Source organism: Aquarana catesbeiana, linkage group LG04 (assembly GCF_042186555.1).
Source record: "Aquarana catesbeiana isolate 2022-GZ linkage group LG04, ASM4218655v1, whole genome shotgun sequence".
In the NCBI taxonomy this organism is placed as follows: domain Eukaryota; kingdom Metazoa; phylum Chordata; class Amphibia; order Anura; family Ranidae; genus Aquarana; species Aquarana catesbeiana.
This window is the reverse complement of record NC_133327.1, coordinates 519,547,808-519,569,059: the sequence shown is the minus strand read 5'-3', so window position 1 is coordinate 519,569,059 and position 21,252 is coordinate 519,547,808. Positions and strand designations below refer to the sequence as shown.

General features: G+C 42.7%; 1 protein-coding gene across 1 annotated transcript in view; it reads left to right on the top strand.

Moving 5' to 3' along the window:
* Positions 1-21,252, top strand: part of MTHFD1L (methylenetetrahydrofolate dehydrogenase (NADP+ dependent) 1 like) — a 455,506-nt gene that overhangs the window by 32,110 nt on the left and 402,144 nt on the right. Inside the window, exons 5-7 of the mRNA XM_073627780.1 lie at positions 277-395; positions 3,304-3,404; positions 14,578-14,717. Coding sequence (XP_073483881.1) covers positions 277-395; positions 3,304-3,404; positions 14,578-14,717 — 360 coding nt within the window. The remainder of the gene's footprint in view (positions 1-276; positions 396-3,303; positions 3,405-14,577; positions 14,718-21,252) is intronic.

Genomic DNA, 21,252 nt, shown 5'->3' with positions numbered 1-21,252 from the left:
GAGGGAGCGTCCCAGATGGCTGAGACACTCGTGCACAACGCTGGATAGAGATGGGTCTCGGGTAAGTATTAGGGGGGGCTGCTACACACAGGTTTTTTTATCTTAATGCATAGAATGCATTTTACTTTGCAGGGAAGTAAAAACCCCGGAAGGTTTTACTTCGTCTTTAAGAGGGTTGCATTAGGGTAAGGTTATTTAAATGTGGTTTATATAAAGTGGATCAAAATCTTCCAGCACAGCCAACACAATGTAATGGTGCTTGATTTACTGTTCCAGGTTATTGATGAAATCCTAAAACTTAATGAAGATCCTAAAGTCCATGGAGTTTCCCTTCATTTGGCTGACCCCAGCCTCAGAGTTCTAAATGCAGTGACACCGGACAAAGATGTTGATGGGTAAGAATCATATACTCCTTTTTTCCAGCTTCTGATTAAGAAAAAAAATGAATGAAATACAATTTTGCCATTTATGTTTCAAAATAATCTTGGGACACCCAACTTACTGCCCACTTTTTGCCACATCCACAAATTACCTAGGCAATGCAATTCTGATACCGAAACTACACATTTATTAGCCTTTGTCCTGCTGGGTATTCAACTGCTACTACCAGTCATGCCAGCAAGCTCTGTCATTCAATTCCACAACCTGTGAGCCAAGCTTCTCCTGAGTTAAGATTCCTGCTTCAGGACTACATGTCTCTTGATGCATTCCCAAATGTGACAGCAAGGCACCACTTGCCTTCTCGAGCAAAAGTTTTAGTGCCTGCTCATATCTGCTAGTTATTTACCAAGTCTGGCAGATGTAGGCCAAGAAGAGGAGTTGCTCTCTAATGATAAAGCTCTCCTTGTTCATGGTGGCGGATGAATGGTGGGATACAGTAGCTCTATTGCTGCCTTCAGGCAGAGCATGACACAGCCATGGCAGACACTGCTTACAATGACCAACACAGACAATGGATGATGATTGGCAAAGCCTGTGCTGATGTTTGCCCCAAGTCCCGTTGTGATAGACACTGGGGACAATGCTGGGGATGTTCGTAGGGAACACACCCCTGGAGACGAAGACTGTCTCTGGCAAACTGGAACAAATAACATATATGCACCAGACCGATATGACAAAAAAATGTCAAAGGCTCCATCCCATCCCCATGTAGCCTCCCTGGCGGTTTTCCCGAGTGTGGCTCGGGGTTAAAATTCAGTCCCATTAGCGGTAACCCCGAGCCACACTCGGGATCGCATTGCAGGATCCTGGGGTGGCGTTACTTACCTTGTCCCCGGGATCCTGCGATGTCACCCGCAGCGTCCGAGGGCTCTGTCCTCCTCTGAAGCCTCTCCGTGCCAGGCTCCGTTCCCTGCGAGCGGCGCGACGCACGGGGGTGGAGCCTGGCGGCAAATTAGAAAAAAAAAAGTAAAAATCATGACACATACAGTACTGTAATCTTACAGATTACAGTACTGTATGAAATGATTTCACATCCCTTTTGTCCCCAGTGCTTTGGCCCATGCCCTGCATGCAGTTTTACATGATATACACTGTTCTTTCTGCCTGGAAACTGGAGATTGTCCATAGCAACCAAAAAGTGTCCCTTTACGTCAAAAGTGGCTTTAGACCAGCTAGAAAACAGCGATAGTAAATTAGAACACTTGCAGAATTGTGCGATAGTGAATTGTGGGGAAATTTATTTTATTACTATTTTTTTTAATTTTTTTAAATTATTTATTATATTATAATTTATGCTTTTGTGTTTCAAACTTTATCATACCCGGGATATCTACTAGACTCTGGTTTGGACAGAATTAAGTGTGTTATTGTTAAGATTTACAGACCTACAATATAAAACGCCAAATTTCCATGCAAAATAATGGTACCGCTTTTAGCACCTAAAATCTCAGCACCTAAAATCCAAAATAATCATACCGCCAGGGAGGTTAAAAAATTACATTAACTGATCTATGCCATCAGATAATGGTGTGTGTGTGTGTGTGTGTGTTTGTTTTTTTTTTTTTTTTAAACTTTAATCCTGACTACTCCTGAACACAAGCTGAAATTAAAATTTAGTGTGATGCCCTGCATTAGCTTCAAAAATAAGTGGTTAGTCAAGGGCAGTCATTCTGCTTTTGCCTACCGTTGCTGCACATAGGCCAAACCTTTGACATATTACCCTTCACCGGGGGGTCAAGTCCTGGGCAAAAGTGTCAAACTCACCCAAGATTCCCCACCTCAAAAAATAACGTGCGTATGTATAATTATATTATATACTCCTTTAACAAAGTGCAACATTTATTGTAAAGTGCCAGTTTATGAAGACACATCTAAAATTCACATGCATTAAACAGATATAACCACAAAATAATTTAACCTGTATGCTATACTAATGGAAAAAAAAAAAAAAAAAAGCACCATGCTGTGATAATGCTTCCCTCGTAGGGAATTTCTTAAACCAAATTGCAATGACTGGGGCACCTTCTGCACTATGTTTCTATGCAGGCTTCGATATGTGAGGCCCCTCCTTGCCCCAAGGCGTCCACACGCATGTGTTGGTCTGTGCAGAGGAGTGAGGCCGGAAGTGCTGAGCATGCCAGCCCGGGGCCCATTTTCTTCAGGCTGCCTGTATTGATTGTGCAAAGTGGGGCAAAGGCCCCAGGCCGCTCACTCATCAGTGCCCTTCAAATGCAGCCTGGCCAGTGCTTGTCAAATACAGCCTGACCTGTGTCTGAATCTGGTATTTGAATATCCTGGCGCTCCCGTCCTCTCCTCCCTAGGTTTCGGTCCCGGCTCCTATAATTCACCTCACACTGATTACATTTGCCATTGGATCAGTGTTCCAACTATCACTAGAGCTGGGACTTTGTTACAGCCCTGCTGGAGGAGGAGGCAGGACAGACTCGCCAGGATGAAACCCCCCTATGTGTGGCACCCGGGGCTGACCACCCCTCACCCCTCCCCCGCTGCTGGCACAGACGCCCTCTCCTTCCCGCACACACTGATGTCAGTCCTGCAGGACGCGGCTGCTAATGGGAACAATGTTCCAGGTGTGGAAAAAGTACAGGAACGTGGTTCCCGCAGGACTTGATCCCTGCCCTTCACCATGTGCAGGATTAAGGTGATTAGGTAGCTTGTCATTAGGCTTATGTCAGAGGGGGAGAACTGAAGAGCATATAGACAACAGAATCTGTACCTGTTCTAAAGCTTGCCTTGAAATGTATGTAGTTAAAAGGTTTAATGACAAGTAGCAGAAAAATGAGACCTACATTATGAAGAGGAGTTTCTCTCATCAAATCTGTTACTTTGTTTTACCTTTAGGGTCACAGATATCAACTTGGGAAAAATGGTCCGTACCAATACTGAGCAGGGTTTAATTTCACCCACTGCTAAAGGTGTTGTCCAGCTCCTAGAACAAATGGGTAAGTAGGTTATTAAAGCACTATCCTACACAACCCATTGTTGGTCCGGAGTGTCCTAGCCACTAAATACAAAGTGGAAGGGCTTGCAAGAGTCCAAGTAGGGGAACAGGCAGCAGTTAATACTACGTTCAAAGTTGAGCATAGCCTGCCCTGTGAAAATGATTTCTTCACCTTTTTTATATCATTCAATAGTTCCCCCTGTTGGGGTTGATGCAGAAGATACTCGGGCTCATAGCCTACTGTTCAGATTTTACATCTTCGGTAACCGGACTACCCGACCAATGAGTGGAAAACCACCCAGGGGTCCGAGTTATTGGACTGTTTGACTTTGTCTTTCTTTTTTCTGTATGCACCCAGTTTCTTAATCTGTTGGGCTAAAGTGGGCTTTCCACAATGTATTACACTTTTGTGTTGATGTTGAAAAACGAACAATAAAAACTATTGAAACTGAACTATCCTACACCAAAAAATATTTTTGGCAAAGCGCTGTGGGTAACAGTTTGCTTCTTTTTTTTTTCTCATAAAATGCAGCTGGCTTTTTTTTTTTTTTTATTTATTTACTTTTGTATTTTTTTTTTTTTCCCTCTACACTGTGCACATCCTGTTAAGGCTTTTCAATTTTGGTAGCACCACCAGGAATGATTTCAATGAAAAAAGCAAAACCTTTTTGACATTACGGGAACATGTTCAAGACAAGATCTTGTTTAAGTGTTTGGCATGAAATGCATTTTTTTTAATGCCTAACTCCAGGATTCTTGAGACTTAAAATCATTTGTTTGGGCCAAGCTGTTCCAAACAATTTGCTTCACGGACACGCGGGTGTGCTTGCTGTGACCACTGTATAAACTGGATGTAGCATTAGCAACATACAGTATACAGCACTGTGTGTTCTGGCAGCGGGACTAGAACTTCCTTTCAGTTCACGGCAACAAATTTGAGTTGGGTTGAGTACCTGTGATGTCATCTGCCCACCTCTCCACCACAGCTAATCATGGGAAGCCTTGTATGTATTGATGAAATACAATGTTTCCTGTATAATGGCTGAGCAGCGCTCAGGCCGACCCAATTTTGTTACAGGAGCTGGATGGGAAGTCCCCCATCCAACTGTTGGAGCATGGTGCTGTGTACTGTAGATGATGCCTCATACAGCCCTTTCAGCGGGTGCATCGGTTAGTGAAGCAAATAGTTTATTTAGATCAGCTTGGTCCAAACAAACTAATGTCACAGAAAAACAGGAATTTTGCTTTAAAGACTACCTACCCAAAACAATTAATGCCCATAAACGGTTGAATGACTTAAGAATTGAGCAACAATCTGACAAGCTATAGCTGTAAGAGATCAATGCAAGCTGAGCGGGTAAAAATTTAGCAGACTTCCTTACAGTTGGTTTTCTAACAATGAGTGTGCATCGGAAAAGTTACATTACAGTTGATCTTGTATCTAATAATGTCCATGTTTGGGGAAAAGAGTTTTTTCACAAAGTAGTGATTGGGAACATATCTGCTTGGATCTATTGAAGGATAAGTTCACCTTTTGGGTGACCCCCCCCCACCCTGTTTTTAGGGTGGAACATGTAACCTGTCCCCAGACCTGCAGCCGCTGCCTTATTTATTTATTTTGATGCTGCTGCGCAGGGCTCCGCCCACGCCGCCGTGTCATTCAGTCACACAGCTGTGTGTAAATGAGTGACAAGCCCTGACATCATTTGCCACTGTCGCGTTGTAGTGCTAAATGAACTACCACGGCACTGTGGAAAGCTGTGGTTGTTCGTTGAAACTTTGTCAGTGTGTCTGCTTGCCCATATGGGTTGTACGGGCACACAGATACACAGAAAGATCTGCAGGAGACCTGCATGGCACCAGAGATCTGATCGCTGGTGCAATGCTTTACAGGCTCAAAATAATAAACATTTTTTACCTGCAAAAAATGTATTTTTTTAAAAAAATACCCTTACATACCACTTTTACCTCCCAGGTACTGGAAATATCTCCTAAACCTGCATGGTTTAGGAGATATTTACCATATACGCTTGCGCCGATGTCATCGTGCATGCGCACTAAAAGGGCACGATTCTGCTGTTTCTACAGGGCCCATGCCAGTTGGTTCCCGTGCAAACCTGGCCAGTTGCAGCCGGAGTTCATGGCCCCGTAAGAAAGAGGGGTCAAGATGGATGCGGGGACCTCAGGGACATCTCAGGTTTCGCGTGCAGGTAAGTGGCACATAAAGGGGTTAGTATGCGATGCATACCAGCCCATTATGTTTTTACTTTGCAGGGGACAAAAGGGAAGTAAAACCCATTAGGGTTTACTTCCTTTTTAAGTTCAGAGGGGAGAGTAAAGAAATAAAGCCCAACTTCAGGATGGGGGGGGGGGGGGAACCCTTGCAGTGGCCCCTACACTGGGTATAAATATGCTCATTAACTCTAGGGGTTGGATGAAGAGGCCATATTCTTTACCTTATCCCTTGCTCTGGATCTCTCCTTGGTTTTGTGCTATGGACAGTCCTTCTGCGGCATCACATACAATGCAGGGCTATTTGGATTGTATGTGAAAGAGGCAAGTGTGTGACTGCGGATGGTCACACAGATGGAGAGCATGCTGGACCGGGGAATAAGGGGCTGGCTAAATGAAAAAAGTAAGCCATCTGACCAGTTTAAGTCGTAACTTTTATCCATCTTCAACTGTCCCTTCATTCACTTCCAGCATCTTTGTGATTTAGGGCCGGTTCACACTGGTACATCGCGACAGTCATACAACTGTGGAGCCGACTTTGTCCTGCGATTTCATGTCTGACTTCAATGAACGGGATCTGACTTTGATCCCGACAATACCAGGCCCTTTGAGTCTGGTATGAATCTTGAGGAACCCCCTGCCAAAATAAAAGGTGTAGGGTGCCCCCTCCCAATACCATACCAGACCCTTCTGGTATGGCTTTTAAGGGGAACCCCCACACCAAAAAATATGGCATGCCCCCCCAACATCCATTCCAGACCCTTATCCAAGCATGCAGCCAGGCAGGTCGGGGGGGGGGCTGGTGTACAAGCGAGCGCCCACACCCCCTCCTGGACCATACCAGGCCACATGCCCTCAGCAGGGAAAGCTGTGTACCCCCCACCCCAAAGCACATTGTCCCCACCACCCGGGACGTGATGGGGCAGTGACGTCACAAGGGGGTGGGGGGGTCTCTGGATGACGTCACTCATCTCCTGTGCCACCCCCCCTTTCCTGACCTGCCAGGCTGTGTGCTTGGTTAAGGATCTAGTATGGATTTTGAAGGGAACCCCACTTTTTTTTTTTTTTTTTGATGATCCTCAGGGCACAAGTTACATGCCAAAGTCGGATCAGTAAGACCCCTTTCACACTGAGGCGTTTTGCAGGCGCTACAGCTTTAAAAATAGCAACGGCAAAGCTCCCTGAAAGTGCAGCTACTTTGTCTCCAATGGAGCGGTGCGCTAGCAGAACGGGAAAAAAAAGTCCTGCTAGCAGCATCTTTGGAGCGGTGTGTATACCGCTCCTTCACTGCTCCTACTGCTCCAGAGGTGCTTTGCGGTGGTTTTTAACCCTTTTTCGGTCGCTAGCGAGGGAAAAAACCGCCCCCCTAGCGGCCAAATACTGCCGCTAAAACGGTGGTAAAGCGCCGCTAAAAATAGCGGTGCTTTACCACCTACGCACCTCCCGCCTCAGTATGAAAGGGGCCTTAGGATGATGATCTGACTTTAATGATATTCAATGGGCTGGAGTAAGACCAAAGTAGTGCAGGAACCTTTTTGAAAGTCAGACCAGTTAAGACGGTTCTCGTAGGGAACCGTTGATTTATACACGTGCAAAACGTGCTCCCAAAGTCGGAGCGTATATTGTACCAGTGTGAGCCCAGCCTTACTGTTGATTGTCTACTAGTAATAGTGTATTTTTCATTTATATGTTGCTTATTTGCTGATCATCTGGTTTGTTTGGAAATTCAAAGGTCTATGTTTATGTGTTTTTACAGCTTCATATCATAACAAAGCGTGTCGTAAAATGTAATGTACAAAACCGTTTCTGACCTAACTGTCAGAATTCTTGTAAAATATTAAAATGCAGCAACATTGTAAAAATGGCAAAATGAGCTGTATCAAGAATAACCATGTTTTTAGACTTCAGTAGTATGCTATCAGTTAAAGATGTTTGCTTTAATTGAGTCTAAATTGCAGTAATATGTCATTGTAGCTGTCTGGCTGACTACCAGATTAGATTGTAATGTGTAATGTGCGGTAACTGGAGAATAGCAATGGATTTCACATCACTGAATATCAGTCCAATGTCTAGGTACCTACTATACATAACATTATAGCTAAATTTCAGAGTATTTGTAGAATTGTGGATTATAAGTTTGAAGAGGAGAGAACCGTATGGTGTTATGTAGGCTATATCTATTCATTAATACATCTCTAAAATACAGCTTCTGTACTCTCCATAAAATCCTTGCTTGTAACCCATTGAACAAAGGAAATTCTAACCTTTTGGTTATACTGCCAACTGGACAAAACTGTAAGCCCGCCCAGTATAACCCTTCCACATCCAGCATGCCTTCATTTTGTAGCAAAGTAATACTGAAAGCAAGCTCAGAAAGTTGTTGGGACCTGTGTCCCTCAATGAACTCCAAGAAATGTATTTTACTGTGAGTCTAAATCCTATCCTCTTAATTGTACAGTATAGGGCACAGCTGGACTTTTAATAGACCCTGGGTTGAAGGCTGCTGCCTTCAGGAGATTGAACACTGGCAAAATGTTTAGATACACCCCCTTGGGTGTGCCTCTATAACTTCACCCCACTTCGTGAGACCTCAGTTTTCTTGGTAGTGTCCTGTAGGTGATAGACCTCTTCTCGCTTCTGAAAAAGTTTGTGCTAAACTAATTCTTATTTACTTTGAAGTCTTCAATCGACTCTTCAATACCTTCTACTATAGCAATAGGAGCAGTGTATTTGGATTGGTGCAACCTCGGTAATGCCTTGGGAACCATACCCAGACCCCACGCTGTGGGGGGCAGCTTGTAATGTTGCTTTGGGCACTGTATCCTGCTTGAGCACTCATCAGGACTGTGATCCATTTTATACTTTCCAGACCCTGAAGACTCCTTTGGGGGTATGCTTACTATAACAAATTAAATCTGGACCCTACATAGAACCAGTGATGTGGAAAGGTAAGACAGGTTTGTCCTGTTATCAGACCAATCAGACCATCACCAAGTATGAGTATTAAAGCAGCATTAAATCCAAAAATAAATATGGTTTATTTGTTGCAACGTGCTAATTGCTTTTTTTTTTTTTTCCCCTTCTTTTTCACTTGAACTGGCGCGTAACACAATTCCTGCCTTAGGGTTTCTCCAATCTGGATGGAGGGGAAATGGAGACACCTTTTGGACAGCAGCATTGTTAATCTGGGGAGTGGGTAATGTTAGTCAAGTTCCTCTAAATCTGCTAGTGAATCTAACAAATTAAAGCAGGTTTGTTCTTTTCCCTTTTTTGCGATTAAATGTTATCAGCGTTTAATGGGTTGTCTTAGCCCTCTAACTTTTGCTAGACAGCCTGGTCTGTTAAAGGAAGTTGAAAAATAGACTGGATCCCTGGGTAAAAATGAAAAAGAAAAAAAAAAAAGCCAAATTAAAGAAAACTACTGCAGCCACCACTTTAAAGTATTGGTAAACTGCAGGATTACATTACATTTTTGTTTTTGGATTCAATATGACTAACAGCTCTACCAGTTGCAGTCCCTTATTAGTGTTTTCCTCAGTAGTTTTTTTGTTTTACGTTTTAACATTTTCAGGAAGCTGGGAATTTGTCTTAACTTTAGAGCATTTTATAACTTCAACTTGGACATAAAAATTCCATCATCCAGGGCTTAGTCTTCGGTGGATGACAGGAGTTGCATCACATCACAGGTCACACTATTAACACCATTTCTGCCTAAGGTACTTGGGCACTTCCTCCTGTCCTGTTAGAAGCAGTTCACTACAGCGGTTGATGCCTGGCTTGCTGTGTATCATTCTTCTGAAAATCCTATTTTCTTTCTTTCATCCACTGGACTTGAAGTTGACCTTAGGGGCATCCAAGAGCGGTCAAACTGAGGGGTGGGCAACACCAGACAAGCTCAAGAAAACAGAATTGGGGACTGCCTGCTACTTAAAGAAACACTTCAAAGACTTTACAACCGAAGCTGGCATCAGATGAGTACACAACATCCACATGGTAAAATCTGCGGAGCGTGTTGACAAGAGCCCAGGTGGCAGCCTTGAAAATCTGAAAAACCATTGCTTGATGCTGCAAAGCCTACGAAGCCCTCTCAGATCTAGTAGAGTGCACCATGACAAAGGGGGTAGAACCTGATCCTTAAGACCGTAAGCTTAGATGATGGTCTGTCTGATCTAGAGATAGTGTAATGCCAATCCAGTGCACCCTTACAGTGACCATCTGAGAAGATGAAAAACAAGGAATTGGTCTGTCTGAAAGAAGCAGAGGCTGAGAGGCTTACTACCTGAACCACATCTAGGAAATGAAGAGAAAGGTCTTTCTGGCAAACTAGAGCTACACAGTGGACTGGGTAAACAGGAATAGGAGAACAATTTCCTGATAAAGGCAAAAGGTAGAAACTACCTTTTTGAGTCTCAGCACTACCTTGTCAGTATGCAGAACCAAAAAGGGTTCATTGCAAAATAGGGCTGCAATTTCAGCCATTCACTTCACATAGGTACAGTAATGGCTACAAGAAAAGGAGTAGATGGAGGATGTCTGTAATGCATTCAAACGGAGGTTTCAGAAGAACTGGATTCAGATCCCATCAAGTCACAGGGGAACAGACGGGGTGCTACATGGAAGACCCATGTACAAGGATCTTAATAAGCAAATGAAAGGGCAGAAGTTTCTGAAACAGAATAAAAAGGCCAGAAACCTGACCTTTGATAGTGCTGAGAAACAGATGTTGGTCCAGACCCAGGTGAAGGAAGGAGAGGTTTTGTCCCATGATGATACTCTTTGGGTGTAAGCCCAAAGAATCACCAATGAAGTATGCCTTCCATTTCTGATGGACTTTGCAAGAAGTAGATTTCCCAGCTCTAGTAGTAGGAATTGGACTCTGAGATGCCACCTGTCCCTCAGCGCCTGGTGTTGAACAGCCAAACCACTTTTAAACCAGCAGTCGTGAAACAGGATGGTAAATTGGTCTTTGGGACAGAGTATCCTGAGGATCTAGTAAAACCTAAGGAGCCTTACCCAGTGCTGGGACAGCCATATAGTACCTGAGGCGAAAATGCCAAAGTGGCACCCATGAGCTGTGAGCCATTTTAGCAGCATTGGTTGCAGGACATGAGGGATGTTTCTTTACCTGATGAGGAAGGAGAAGGCTGCAGTCTGTTTCTTAGGCTTCTTCCACTAAGGAAGTTAAGTGTTCCTGCCAACAGTGATATTCTGGAAGATATAAAGAACCGGTTTAAAGAGACACTGTCCCTCTGTCCATGCTGAGCAAACTTTTTTTATTTATTTTACACAAAATGCATGTGAAATGCCACGTGCAAAAAAAGCGACAAGAAGGTTATAGCAAACAGGTACAGCTACTCAATATGTTCTATAAGCAAATAATCCTCCTAAACAGCAGTTAATTGGTCAAACTCCATTAAAAGACAATCAGACATGTTTTGACAAAGTAAAGTCATAGGCAAAATCTAAGGGCAGGGCCCACCAATGAGGACCACACTCTACAAAGGGCTTTCCACTGGTTATTGGTTGGGTCCTTGGAGGCAGAATGGTAAGTGCCTTCCTATGGCAGGATACTGTCAAATCCACAATTGGGATAGAGCACTAACGAAAAATATCATCACTAAATGGATTTAATGATCATAAATATTTAGGGAGAACAAATGGCTTGTCAGGGTGTTTTTTAACGTCAACGGAGAAACAGCTGAAAAAAGTAGATTTAAAGGAAAAGTCTTTTGTGGTATTAGGAGTTTTAAATGACTGGAAACGCTGGTAGAAGCAACAAGCTGACCCTTTATTTTCAAAGAAATGAAAGATGCTGGCAAAACATTGTCCCATAATGGTTGGAAAGAATGTATTTTATACATTAAAGTGGTGTAAGAGCCTAAATATGACTTGGTATCAGCTTTTTTCAGTCCTTGAACAGCAGAGCTCAGTCTGGGTGAGAGAGAAACAGAGTTGCAATCAGGTGTTCAGGAGCATGCTGGAAGAATAGAGCAGAAAGACCGAGACAAGATTGTCAGTCTGCTGCTTCTCCTTTTATGCATGCTAGGGGAAAGAAACGGGTCATTTACCCTAAGTTAAAGGTCTTAAAGGACACTTAACTGTAAAAACTGCAGCAGAGAAAAATTGGGTCTGCTACTCTGCAAACAAGACTGTGCTACATGTAAACCTCAGTACTGCATTGACAGAAATGCAAATATTTTGTTTAGATAAAACTGCTCCATTATTTGCATTTCATCCAGGGACGCACGTATAGGGGTAATTGTGGACCAACCCCATGCTCCAGGGGGCCCGTGCGCCCCCCTCTACACCTGGATAGCCTTTCGGCACCTGCAGGAGGAAAACTGAGTGGATTGGTTTGCTCTACATGCTGCTGCTCCTCCTATCCACCACCTGCTGCGATCGAACTATGCTCTCTCCTGCCCCCCCCCTCTCATCCTGCAGCACTTCTGGGTTCCCTCCTCCCCTCACTGTTTACTATGCTTAATTTTGTGACTGAAGGGGAAGCTCTTTTATAGAGCTATTCCTGTTCATTCTGTGCTGCTGAGGCTGCAGAGATTTCAGTTAGTTTATTTGAGGGCTGTGTCCTCCGTCTCCTTTCTATCTCAAAGCAGGAACATTCAAGGTCTATTTAGCCCCCAGATACTTCACCAAAGCCCTCAAAGTTGGACTCTGAAAAAATTTGTATAAAAGATAATTAACCACTTAAGCCCCGGACCATTTGGCTGCCCCAAAACCAGCGCATATTTTTGCGATTCGGCACTGCATCGCTTTAACTGACAATTGTGCGGTCATGCGACGTGGCTCCCAAACAAAATTGACGTACTTTTTTTTTTTTTCCCCCCTAATAGAGCTTTCTTTTGGTATTTGATCACCTCTGTGGTTTTTATTTTATGCCCCTGCCCCTGGAAGACGTGATGATGTCACGAAACGCATAGGGCGGAGCCAGACGACGCGCTGACGTCACCCCCAAACAGTGTTGCTTCCTAAGAGGATGGGTTTGTCCGTGCTCCTGTGGCCAAGGAACCGGACTTTAGGCTATTCATTTCCGCATGTTTGTAAGTGTCCATTCATGTACTTTATTTTAAAATAAACCTTACAGTTTTACACTATGTGAGCTCCCCTTTTGTATTTTATGGTATATCCCCGCTATGAGTTCTGCTGGTGTGGCTGGCGCTGCGATGACCTCTAGTGGATGTCGATAGGAGCTCCCATGGTCTGTTTAAAGTTTTTCTGCTAGCTGTGACCCTCTGTGGTGGGGGGTCATGGCCATTTGGTAAGCATTAACCCCTTCCATTTTTCGGTGGTGGATCCTCCTTTGTAGTCACGGAATAAGTACCAATTATCACCTGGACTTTTTCTACACTATCTGTGGGCTATCTGGAGTCATTACCATTTACATTGAACTTTTATTTTTGGATGGGACATTTTGGTGGATCACATTCAATTGATATTTGTCTTCACCTGTGCCTGCACGTATTATTATACTCTGTTTATTTTTGGTTACATATTTGATTACACATGCACTAGCGCAACTCCCTATTTTTATTTTATGCGCTATAAACAAAAAAAGAGCGTCAGTTTTGAAAAAAAAGCAATTTTTTTTACTTTTTTGCTATAATATCCCCAAAAAATATATAAAATATTTTTTCCTCAGTTTAGGCCGATACGTATTCTTCTACATATTTTTGGTAAAAAAAATCGCAATACGCGTTTATTGATTTGCGCAAAATTTATAGCATCCAAAAAATAGGGGATAGTTTAATGGCTTTTTTTTTTTTTTTATTTTACTAGTAATGGCGGCAATCAGCTGCTGTGTGGTGTGTTTTTTATTTTTTTTATTTTAATTTTTTTTTTTTTTTTATCGTGATTGCGACGACATGGTGGACACATTGGACACTTTTGGCGCCATTTTGGGGTCATTCACATTTATACAGAGATCAATGCGATTAAAAATGCACTAACTACTGTGTAAATGTGACTGGCAGTGAAGGGGTTAACCAGTAGTGGTGGGGAAGGGGTTAAGTGTGTCCTAGGGATGTGTTCTAATGGGGGGGGGGGGGCTACGTGTGACACGACACTGATCACCGCTCCCGATCACAGGGAGCTGTGATAAATGTCCTGTCACTAGGAAGAATGGGGAAATGCTTGTTTACATTAGCATTTCTCCGTTCTACCTCTCCGTGAGACGATTGCGGTAGTCCTGCGGTCAGTCACGGAGCTCGCGGCACGCCCACAATGCCACGTCTTAAAGGGCAGCGTACCTATACCTTGATCTGCTCAGCCGTGCCATTCTGCTGACGTATATCGGCGTGAGCCAGTTGGCAAGTGGTTAAACCTTAAATGGTAAAAAAAATGGACACATATAAAAAAATCCGTCGCCGGTGGAAGAAATGCCAGGGTGCAACTGGACCCTGGTGTTCTGCCACTGTGGACGGCCCTTTATGGTTTCTTGCATTGGGGGCCCTGAATGTTCGAGTTACGCCTCTGGTATCATCTGTGTATTTAGGCAATCGCCCTGAGTTCAATTTCATTGATTGTGATATATCGGTTTATCACTAGAGCTAAGGTGACACCTACAGATTTTAAGGTGTGCCTGTAGTAAACCACCTCCAGTGAGGCAATGCCTTGTACCTCCAGGTGCTTGCATGTCACTTGTTTTGTATGTTCTGTAGTAAACTGACTACTATCCTGCAATCCTAGATCAAGAAGCTTAAACATTGAATAGGCAGTGGTGACAAGCTTCCTTTTGAATTTAAAATACTTTTAAGACAGAACAAAATAAAAGATAAAAGCATGCCCATCCACAAGCAACTTCACAAACCATTTAATTTTTTTTTTAGAGTCTATAATTGTGGTGCCTCACATTTGTGTATTAGTCTATGCATATGTAATGTATAATCTGTTTTACTATCCTAGTTAATATTATATTTATTTTTCTTTAGTGAGCAACTCATTCGATGGGAAGAATGTGTTGATTGTTGGTGCTGATGGTTCCCTGGAGGCCCCCCTGAATTATCTCCTACAGAAGAAAGGTGCTGTGTCTACATTTTGCTCCTGGCAGTCTCAGCAGCTGCAGAACAAGGTACAATGCTGAGGATGAGATGTATAGCAGCTGCACCTTCCTCTGTGGAATCACAGCAGCTGCTGTCTGGAGTCCTTCTAGAAATGTTTACCTAAGATGTATAGCTGCTGACCTTGGCATGCTTTTAGTTTTTTAAGGGAATGGCTTATGTCATTTTTACATAATCCCTGCATTTAGAAATGAAAACCTTCCCAAGTGCTTGTATCTGAAACTGGCAAATTACATAATCGTACAAGAACAGTAACTTTTTTTTTTTTTTATTTATTTTTGCTTTATAGATCGTTTCTGCATTAGGTTACAAAAGTTTAGTTCATATTGCTATTGCTACGTCCCTTGTATGTAATCTGTGCTGTTAGCATAGTGTATTGTAAAAGGTGTGCACAAAGAATGTAATGTTTTTAGTGTGCTAGATACTTTACTTTTTCTATCTATCTATTCTATCTATTCTATCTTTTTTTTTTTTTTTGTAGTCATTTATTTATTTCAGAAAGGTTACCACTCTATACACACAAGAAAAAAAATGTGCTAATGTGAGATGGGTAAGGGAAGAAGGATGTGTCTGTCCTGATCTAGTATATACTACTATATACTACTATATACTATATACTACTTATCGCCCATGGGGCTTTGAATCGCATCACAAAAAATTGTATATTCATAAAAACATTTATTTACAGAGATAATTCACACATACCAAAACATGAGTATCATAATATGTCAACAGTAAACGTACACACGTCACACTACTGTATACAAATTTGGAAAAACCTTGCATGAGCCAGATTTATCCATGCTAATATCCATTGGCAAATATTTGGAGGATAGATAATACTTTGCTATTCTTTCCCCTTGGCTAAAAAAAAAAAAGAGAAAAAAATGGTAGGAGGATGAATTCATTGGAAATTTTAAGTGTACAATTAGGCATTAAATGTATTTAAAGAACCCTAACTTGTAACACTAATAGACTATCACCCTAAGGGCTCATGGCTACACTGTAGCAAGTGTAAATGCTTAGGTTTCCATGTGTTGTTTTTTTTTTTTTTTTTTTGTGATTTGCTTAAGGCCGGCCATAGACGGTTAGAATGCTGGACCGGCTGAGATTCGAATGTAGCAAGTTGATGAACTTGGGCACAGTCAGCCTGCTGGATTTTGCATGCAACTATTGGTAGCGGCTGCTATAGTCGCTAGCTATAATCACTGTCTTCTCCCAGCGTCCCCCCAAGAGAATACAATGGCTCATTGGGAAGGATTCACCTGTCAACACACTGTTGAAGGGGGTATTGAGCTAATTTACTACAACCCGTGGTTGCAGCAAAGAAATTCACTGTGTATGGGCTGCATAGTCCTGCTTAAAACTGCTTCATCTTCCTTCAAATGTCAGTAGCCTTGAACCTGTGCCAAATGGCTGTAAACCCATGCAATACACAAGGATGTTTTGCATAGAAACCCATTACCAAGCAAATGAGGTGCACCAAAGCACGATCAAGGAGTGAAATGACAAATTTTTATACTGGGTTTTTTTTTTTTTTTTCTGGGATATGAGGAGTGGGGTCTTGAATTATTAGAGTCCAACTTTATCTGGTTAATAGAGTGCAATTGCTCTGGTTAGGTGGCTCTCCTCTACCAGGACCCTCACATCCTGGGTGGTCTTAGAGTCCCAAATGGTTTTTAAATTCATAGGCAGGATAATGTGAAATAAAACTGCCATTGCGTTTCAGGGGTTTCAAACAAGCCCAATTCATCAGGGATACAGCAAAAACAAGGAATGTGAAATGAGCATAAAAAATCAACTTTATTGGTTCATGATTAAACAATATGTTTATTTTGATTTAAAAAAGCAAGCTGTGAGGATAAAGATTTTCATCTATGGTTCCAAAACATGGATTACAATAAACACACGAGAGAATATATTTTAAATAAACTGTATTCTGATGGATATAAATCTAGACAAGTACTTAAAGTAAGCTGTACTATTACCCGGTAAAACACACTTGGTTTAAAATAGAAATGAAAGGCTAAACATTTTTGTATAGCTAACAAAAAAAAGATAGAGATATATTAGAGATAGATTGTAAAGAATAGAATGTAATGAGAAATGTATTCCATGACAACGTGATAAATGACTTCTGAGTACAGGCTACAAATTCTGAGGGGGTTCACAGTAATTTTTTTTGTAGCAAAGAACAAATTTGTCAATATTTTGGTTTTCACTGCATCAATTTAATGGATCTGAATAGGAGTGCCATAATCAAGTGGACGTGGAGAAGACTTATAAAGGAAATATTTATAAGTTGACTTTGTTTTTCTGTGATCAACAAATCTGCTAACATGAGATGAACGAAACGGCTGCAAATTCCCTATCTGTTTTGAGAAGCAAATCAGTTTAATGAACATGAAGTTTTTGTTTATATCCACTTGGAGGCAGCAAATTCCATAAAGTGGGATATATTATATTCTATTAATATAAATATGCTAGGATTGTTGAACACCAAGGGCTCCCTAAAGCACACGTGCTACACAGAATACAGGCATAGAATTACAACTTTGCTAAACCTTAAACAAGAACTTCATTAAAATATTTAAGGACTAAAGGTTGGTGTTTATTAGTGATTGCCCCTTTTTAAAGGTTAGTTGCAAGTGCAAAAAAGATTATATACGCACAAAGGAAAAAAAACTCAAAATGGGTAGTGGCTGCTGTTTTAATTCGGCAATTGCCACATAAAAATAGTTATTATACACAAGCTGCTCTTACCCCCCCAAAAAACTGGTATGTGTTAAATACTCGCATGTAAAAACAAATTCTAATAAACATCAATCCAAAAAAAGCCCTGTGCCAATACAAATAAAATGCCAAATTGTAAATGTTAATGCTATCAAAGTGCATAAGTCTATACAAAGCATGCATAAAGTGATGTACAGATTCCCATAAAGTGCATGAGTCCATTCCTAACAGGTGCATGAAGTGAGCTGCAATGAATCTTCAAAAAAACACTGACCCTCGCATGAAGGGTGAAAGCCGGTTTACTCCACTTGGGCCGCCCCCTCCGTTTTCCTCCAAGACCACCAGTGCTCCCATCTGGTTATAAACTCACCAGAAGTCTATAGGGGGCGGGGCCTAAGCGCAATGCCGTGAACTTCCACGAGGACACACGGCAGGCTAAAACAAATCCAACACAGCTGTGACAGTCTCTCCTCGGCTGACGAGGAGAAAACAAGCAGCTCGTAACACAAGGACACGGGCTGTGGGACATGTGAGGGTTGCAAACTGGCATTCCTGATACACTTTTTTTTTTTTTTTTTTTTTTCCCCCCAACGCTAGGCTGAATTTTATAGCGACTTTAAATGTCATGACTATTTTCAGCGATTAAGTGCAATTTGTATAGTGCCTCCTTCTTTTTTTTTTTTTTTTTTTCTTAGGACTATGCCTACCAAAAAGACACCACATAAAGGTTTCATCCCCAGGCGCTGGGATCCCGAGTCACATTTCCATGCTGTCATCCTTGCTTGAATTACCAGTAATGGCAAGCCAGGGTGAGCCATGTTCAACTGCTTCTCACATCTCAGCCTCTGTATACGTGACTGAAGTTGTCCTTTCCTCCTCCCTGCAGGGTCTGGAAGAAAGATTAGCAGCTTTAATCGCATCCTCCAGATGGATAGGAAGCGTGCTAGATCCCCCTCCCCCACTTCAGAACCTTTGCAAGGGGAACAGTGGGCACAGGATGAGGTGTTACCCTCAGTCGATCAGGAGGAAAAACGATGATGATTCCTCTGCGGAGGAAACCGTAGACGAGCCTTTTTAGCCTCTCAGATGTGAGAAATTGCTGATACAATCTCTTATGGAGATGGTTTGTTCTACTTTCATGCTACCCCTAACTGAGTCTCCTAAAGGTTCGGTTTCTTTTTTGGTTCCTTAAAACCCTCTCAACCTTTGCATGCGTTAACTGCACATGCATTACTAGAACAGCTTATTTTTGCTGAATGAGATCACCGGAATAAGCATTTTCTTCCTCCTAAGAAAATTGCAATCCCCTGGAGGAGAAATTCTCCAAAAGATGGAAAATACCAGCAGTTGACGCTGCGATTTCCAGTGTGCATAAAGGCCTAACTTGTCCAGTAGACAATGCACAGATGCTTAAGGATCCAACAGATAAGTTGGAATCCCTGTTAAGATCAATCTTTTTCCATGGCAGGTGCCATTACTCAGTCTGCAGTCGCTGCAATAAGCGTCTGTCAATCCCTAAAGGACCAATTTAAACAGGCCCGTAGAGAGCTTCCTGCACAACAAGCTCGGGATTTGGCTGAACTACCAAAAGCATTATGCTTTGCCATAGATGCTATTAATGATTCTATTCACCAGGCGTCCCGCCTTATGCTTGTGCATATGCATAGAATCCTGTGGTTAAAAAATTTGGTCAGCTGAAGCACCATGTAAAGACCTCCTAACTGGGCTCCCTTTTCATGGAGAGCGACTATTTCGAAAAGACTTGGACAAATATATCCAAACAATTTCTAATGGGAGAAGTACTCTTTTTGTCAGTCAAAAGAAAGTATAAACGCCCTTCATTTAAACGGGCTCTTTCCCCTACGCCAGGGGTTTCCGCCTCTAGGCAGAGGTGACAGCCTCCGCTGTCACACTTAGTGGAAGATCTCAGAATCGGACCCAGGCTCAAATGAAGTCCTTGGGTCAGAAACCTACAAGCCAGAATCCTAAAGCCTCATTATGAATAGGCAACCCCCTTCACCAAGGTGGGGGAAGACTTCTGCAGTTTTCAGAAGTCTGAAAAGAAGAAATTCAGGACAGATGGGTCATCTCCACGGTAACGCTGGGGTACAAGCTGGGACTTCGGGACTTTCCACCGTCTCGCTTCCTGAGGTCAAGCGTTCCCAAAGATCCAGAGAAAAGACCATCTCTGTTTCAGACACTAGACCGATCTAATATCTCAAGGAGTGATCATACGTGTACCTACAAAAGAGCAAGGTTTGGGGTTTTGTTCAAACTGTTTGTTTGTTTTTGTTTTTTTTTGTTTTTTTTATGGTACTGAAACCAAATTGAGATGTCAGACCCATTCTAGATATAAGAAATCTAAATCAGTTCCTGAAGATCCGCTCCTTTCGCATGGAGACGATCAGGTCAGTTTCTATCCTTCTAGAAGGAGAACTTCTGGCATCAATCGACATCAGGGATGCATATCTGCATGTCCCTATATTTCTTGCTCATCAAAAGTTTCTGCGGTTCAAGTTAGAACAGCAGCATTTTCAGTTTGTAGCCCTGCCCTTCCGGCTAGCCACAGCACCCCGGGTGTTCACCAAAGTGCTGGCCCCACCTCTAGCCAGGTTAAGGGCACAGGGCATAACAGTCGTAGCGTACCTAGATGATCTATTGCTAATAATTGAGAGTCGTGGCTCGTTTGGAGCAAAGCGTACGCACTACAACCAACTATCTGAAGAGTTGTGTTGGATTCTCAACCTAGAGAAATCTTTCCCAATACCGCTAAAAAAGCTGGAGTACTTGGGTCTGATCATAGACACAGCCCAGGAAAAGGTGTTCTTGCCTCAAGCAAAGATCAACTGCATAACAGTTTGTGCGGATGGTCAGGTCAAATGGCGATCCCTCCATTCGCCTTTGCATGAGGTTGCTAGGAACCATGGTGGCTTCATTCAAAGCAGTTCCCTATGCCCAGTTTCATTTAAGACTGTTGCTGTTGCAAAACAGTATCCTGTCTGCTTGGAACAAAACAATTCAAGCTTTAGACTTGCCAATGCAGCTGTCCCCAAGAGTGTCCCAAAGCCTCACTTGGTGATTACTAACCCAGAATCTGCTGAAAGGAAAATCCTTCAGACCAGTCATCTAGAAAGTGGTAATGACGGATGCCAGCCTTTCAGACTGGTGAGCAGTACTAGAAAAGACAACTGTCCAGGGACAGTGGTCAAGAACCGAAAAGAACTTTGTCCTTCAATATCCTAGAGATTCGGGCAGTTCGTCTGGCTCTAAAGACCTGGACTTTCAGGTGCGGGATTATCCTGTCAGGATTCAATCCGACAATGCCACGGCTGTGGCCTATATCAATCACCAAGGGGGCACCAAAAGTCTCTCAGCGCAGAGAGAGGTGAACCATATTCTAACTTGGGCAGAAAGCAATGTTCCATGCCTATCAGCAGTCTTCATTCCGGGAGTAGAGAATTGGCAGGCGGGCTACTTGAGTCACCAGCAAGTATTCCCAGAGGAATGGTTTCTTCACCCTGACATATTTCGGGCTGTTTGCTAAAGATGGGGGACTCTGGCCGTAGATCTTCTAGCATTTAGGTTCAACATGAAGTTAGTCAACTTTGTGGCCAGGACAAGGGATCCATTCGCATGCGGAATGGATGCGTTGGTGACCCCATGGGATCAGTTCTCACTGATCTATGCATTCCCCCCCCTATTCAGTTGCTGCCTTGACTTCTATGCAGGATCAAGCTGGAAAGAAAGTCGGTAATTCTGGTGGCACCAGCATGGCCCAGAAGGTTATGGTATGCAGAAATCGTAAAGATGGCA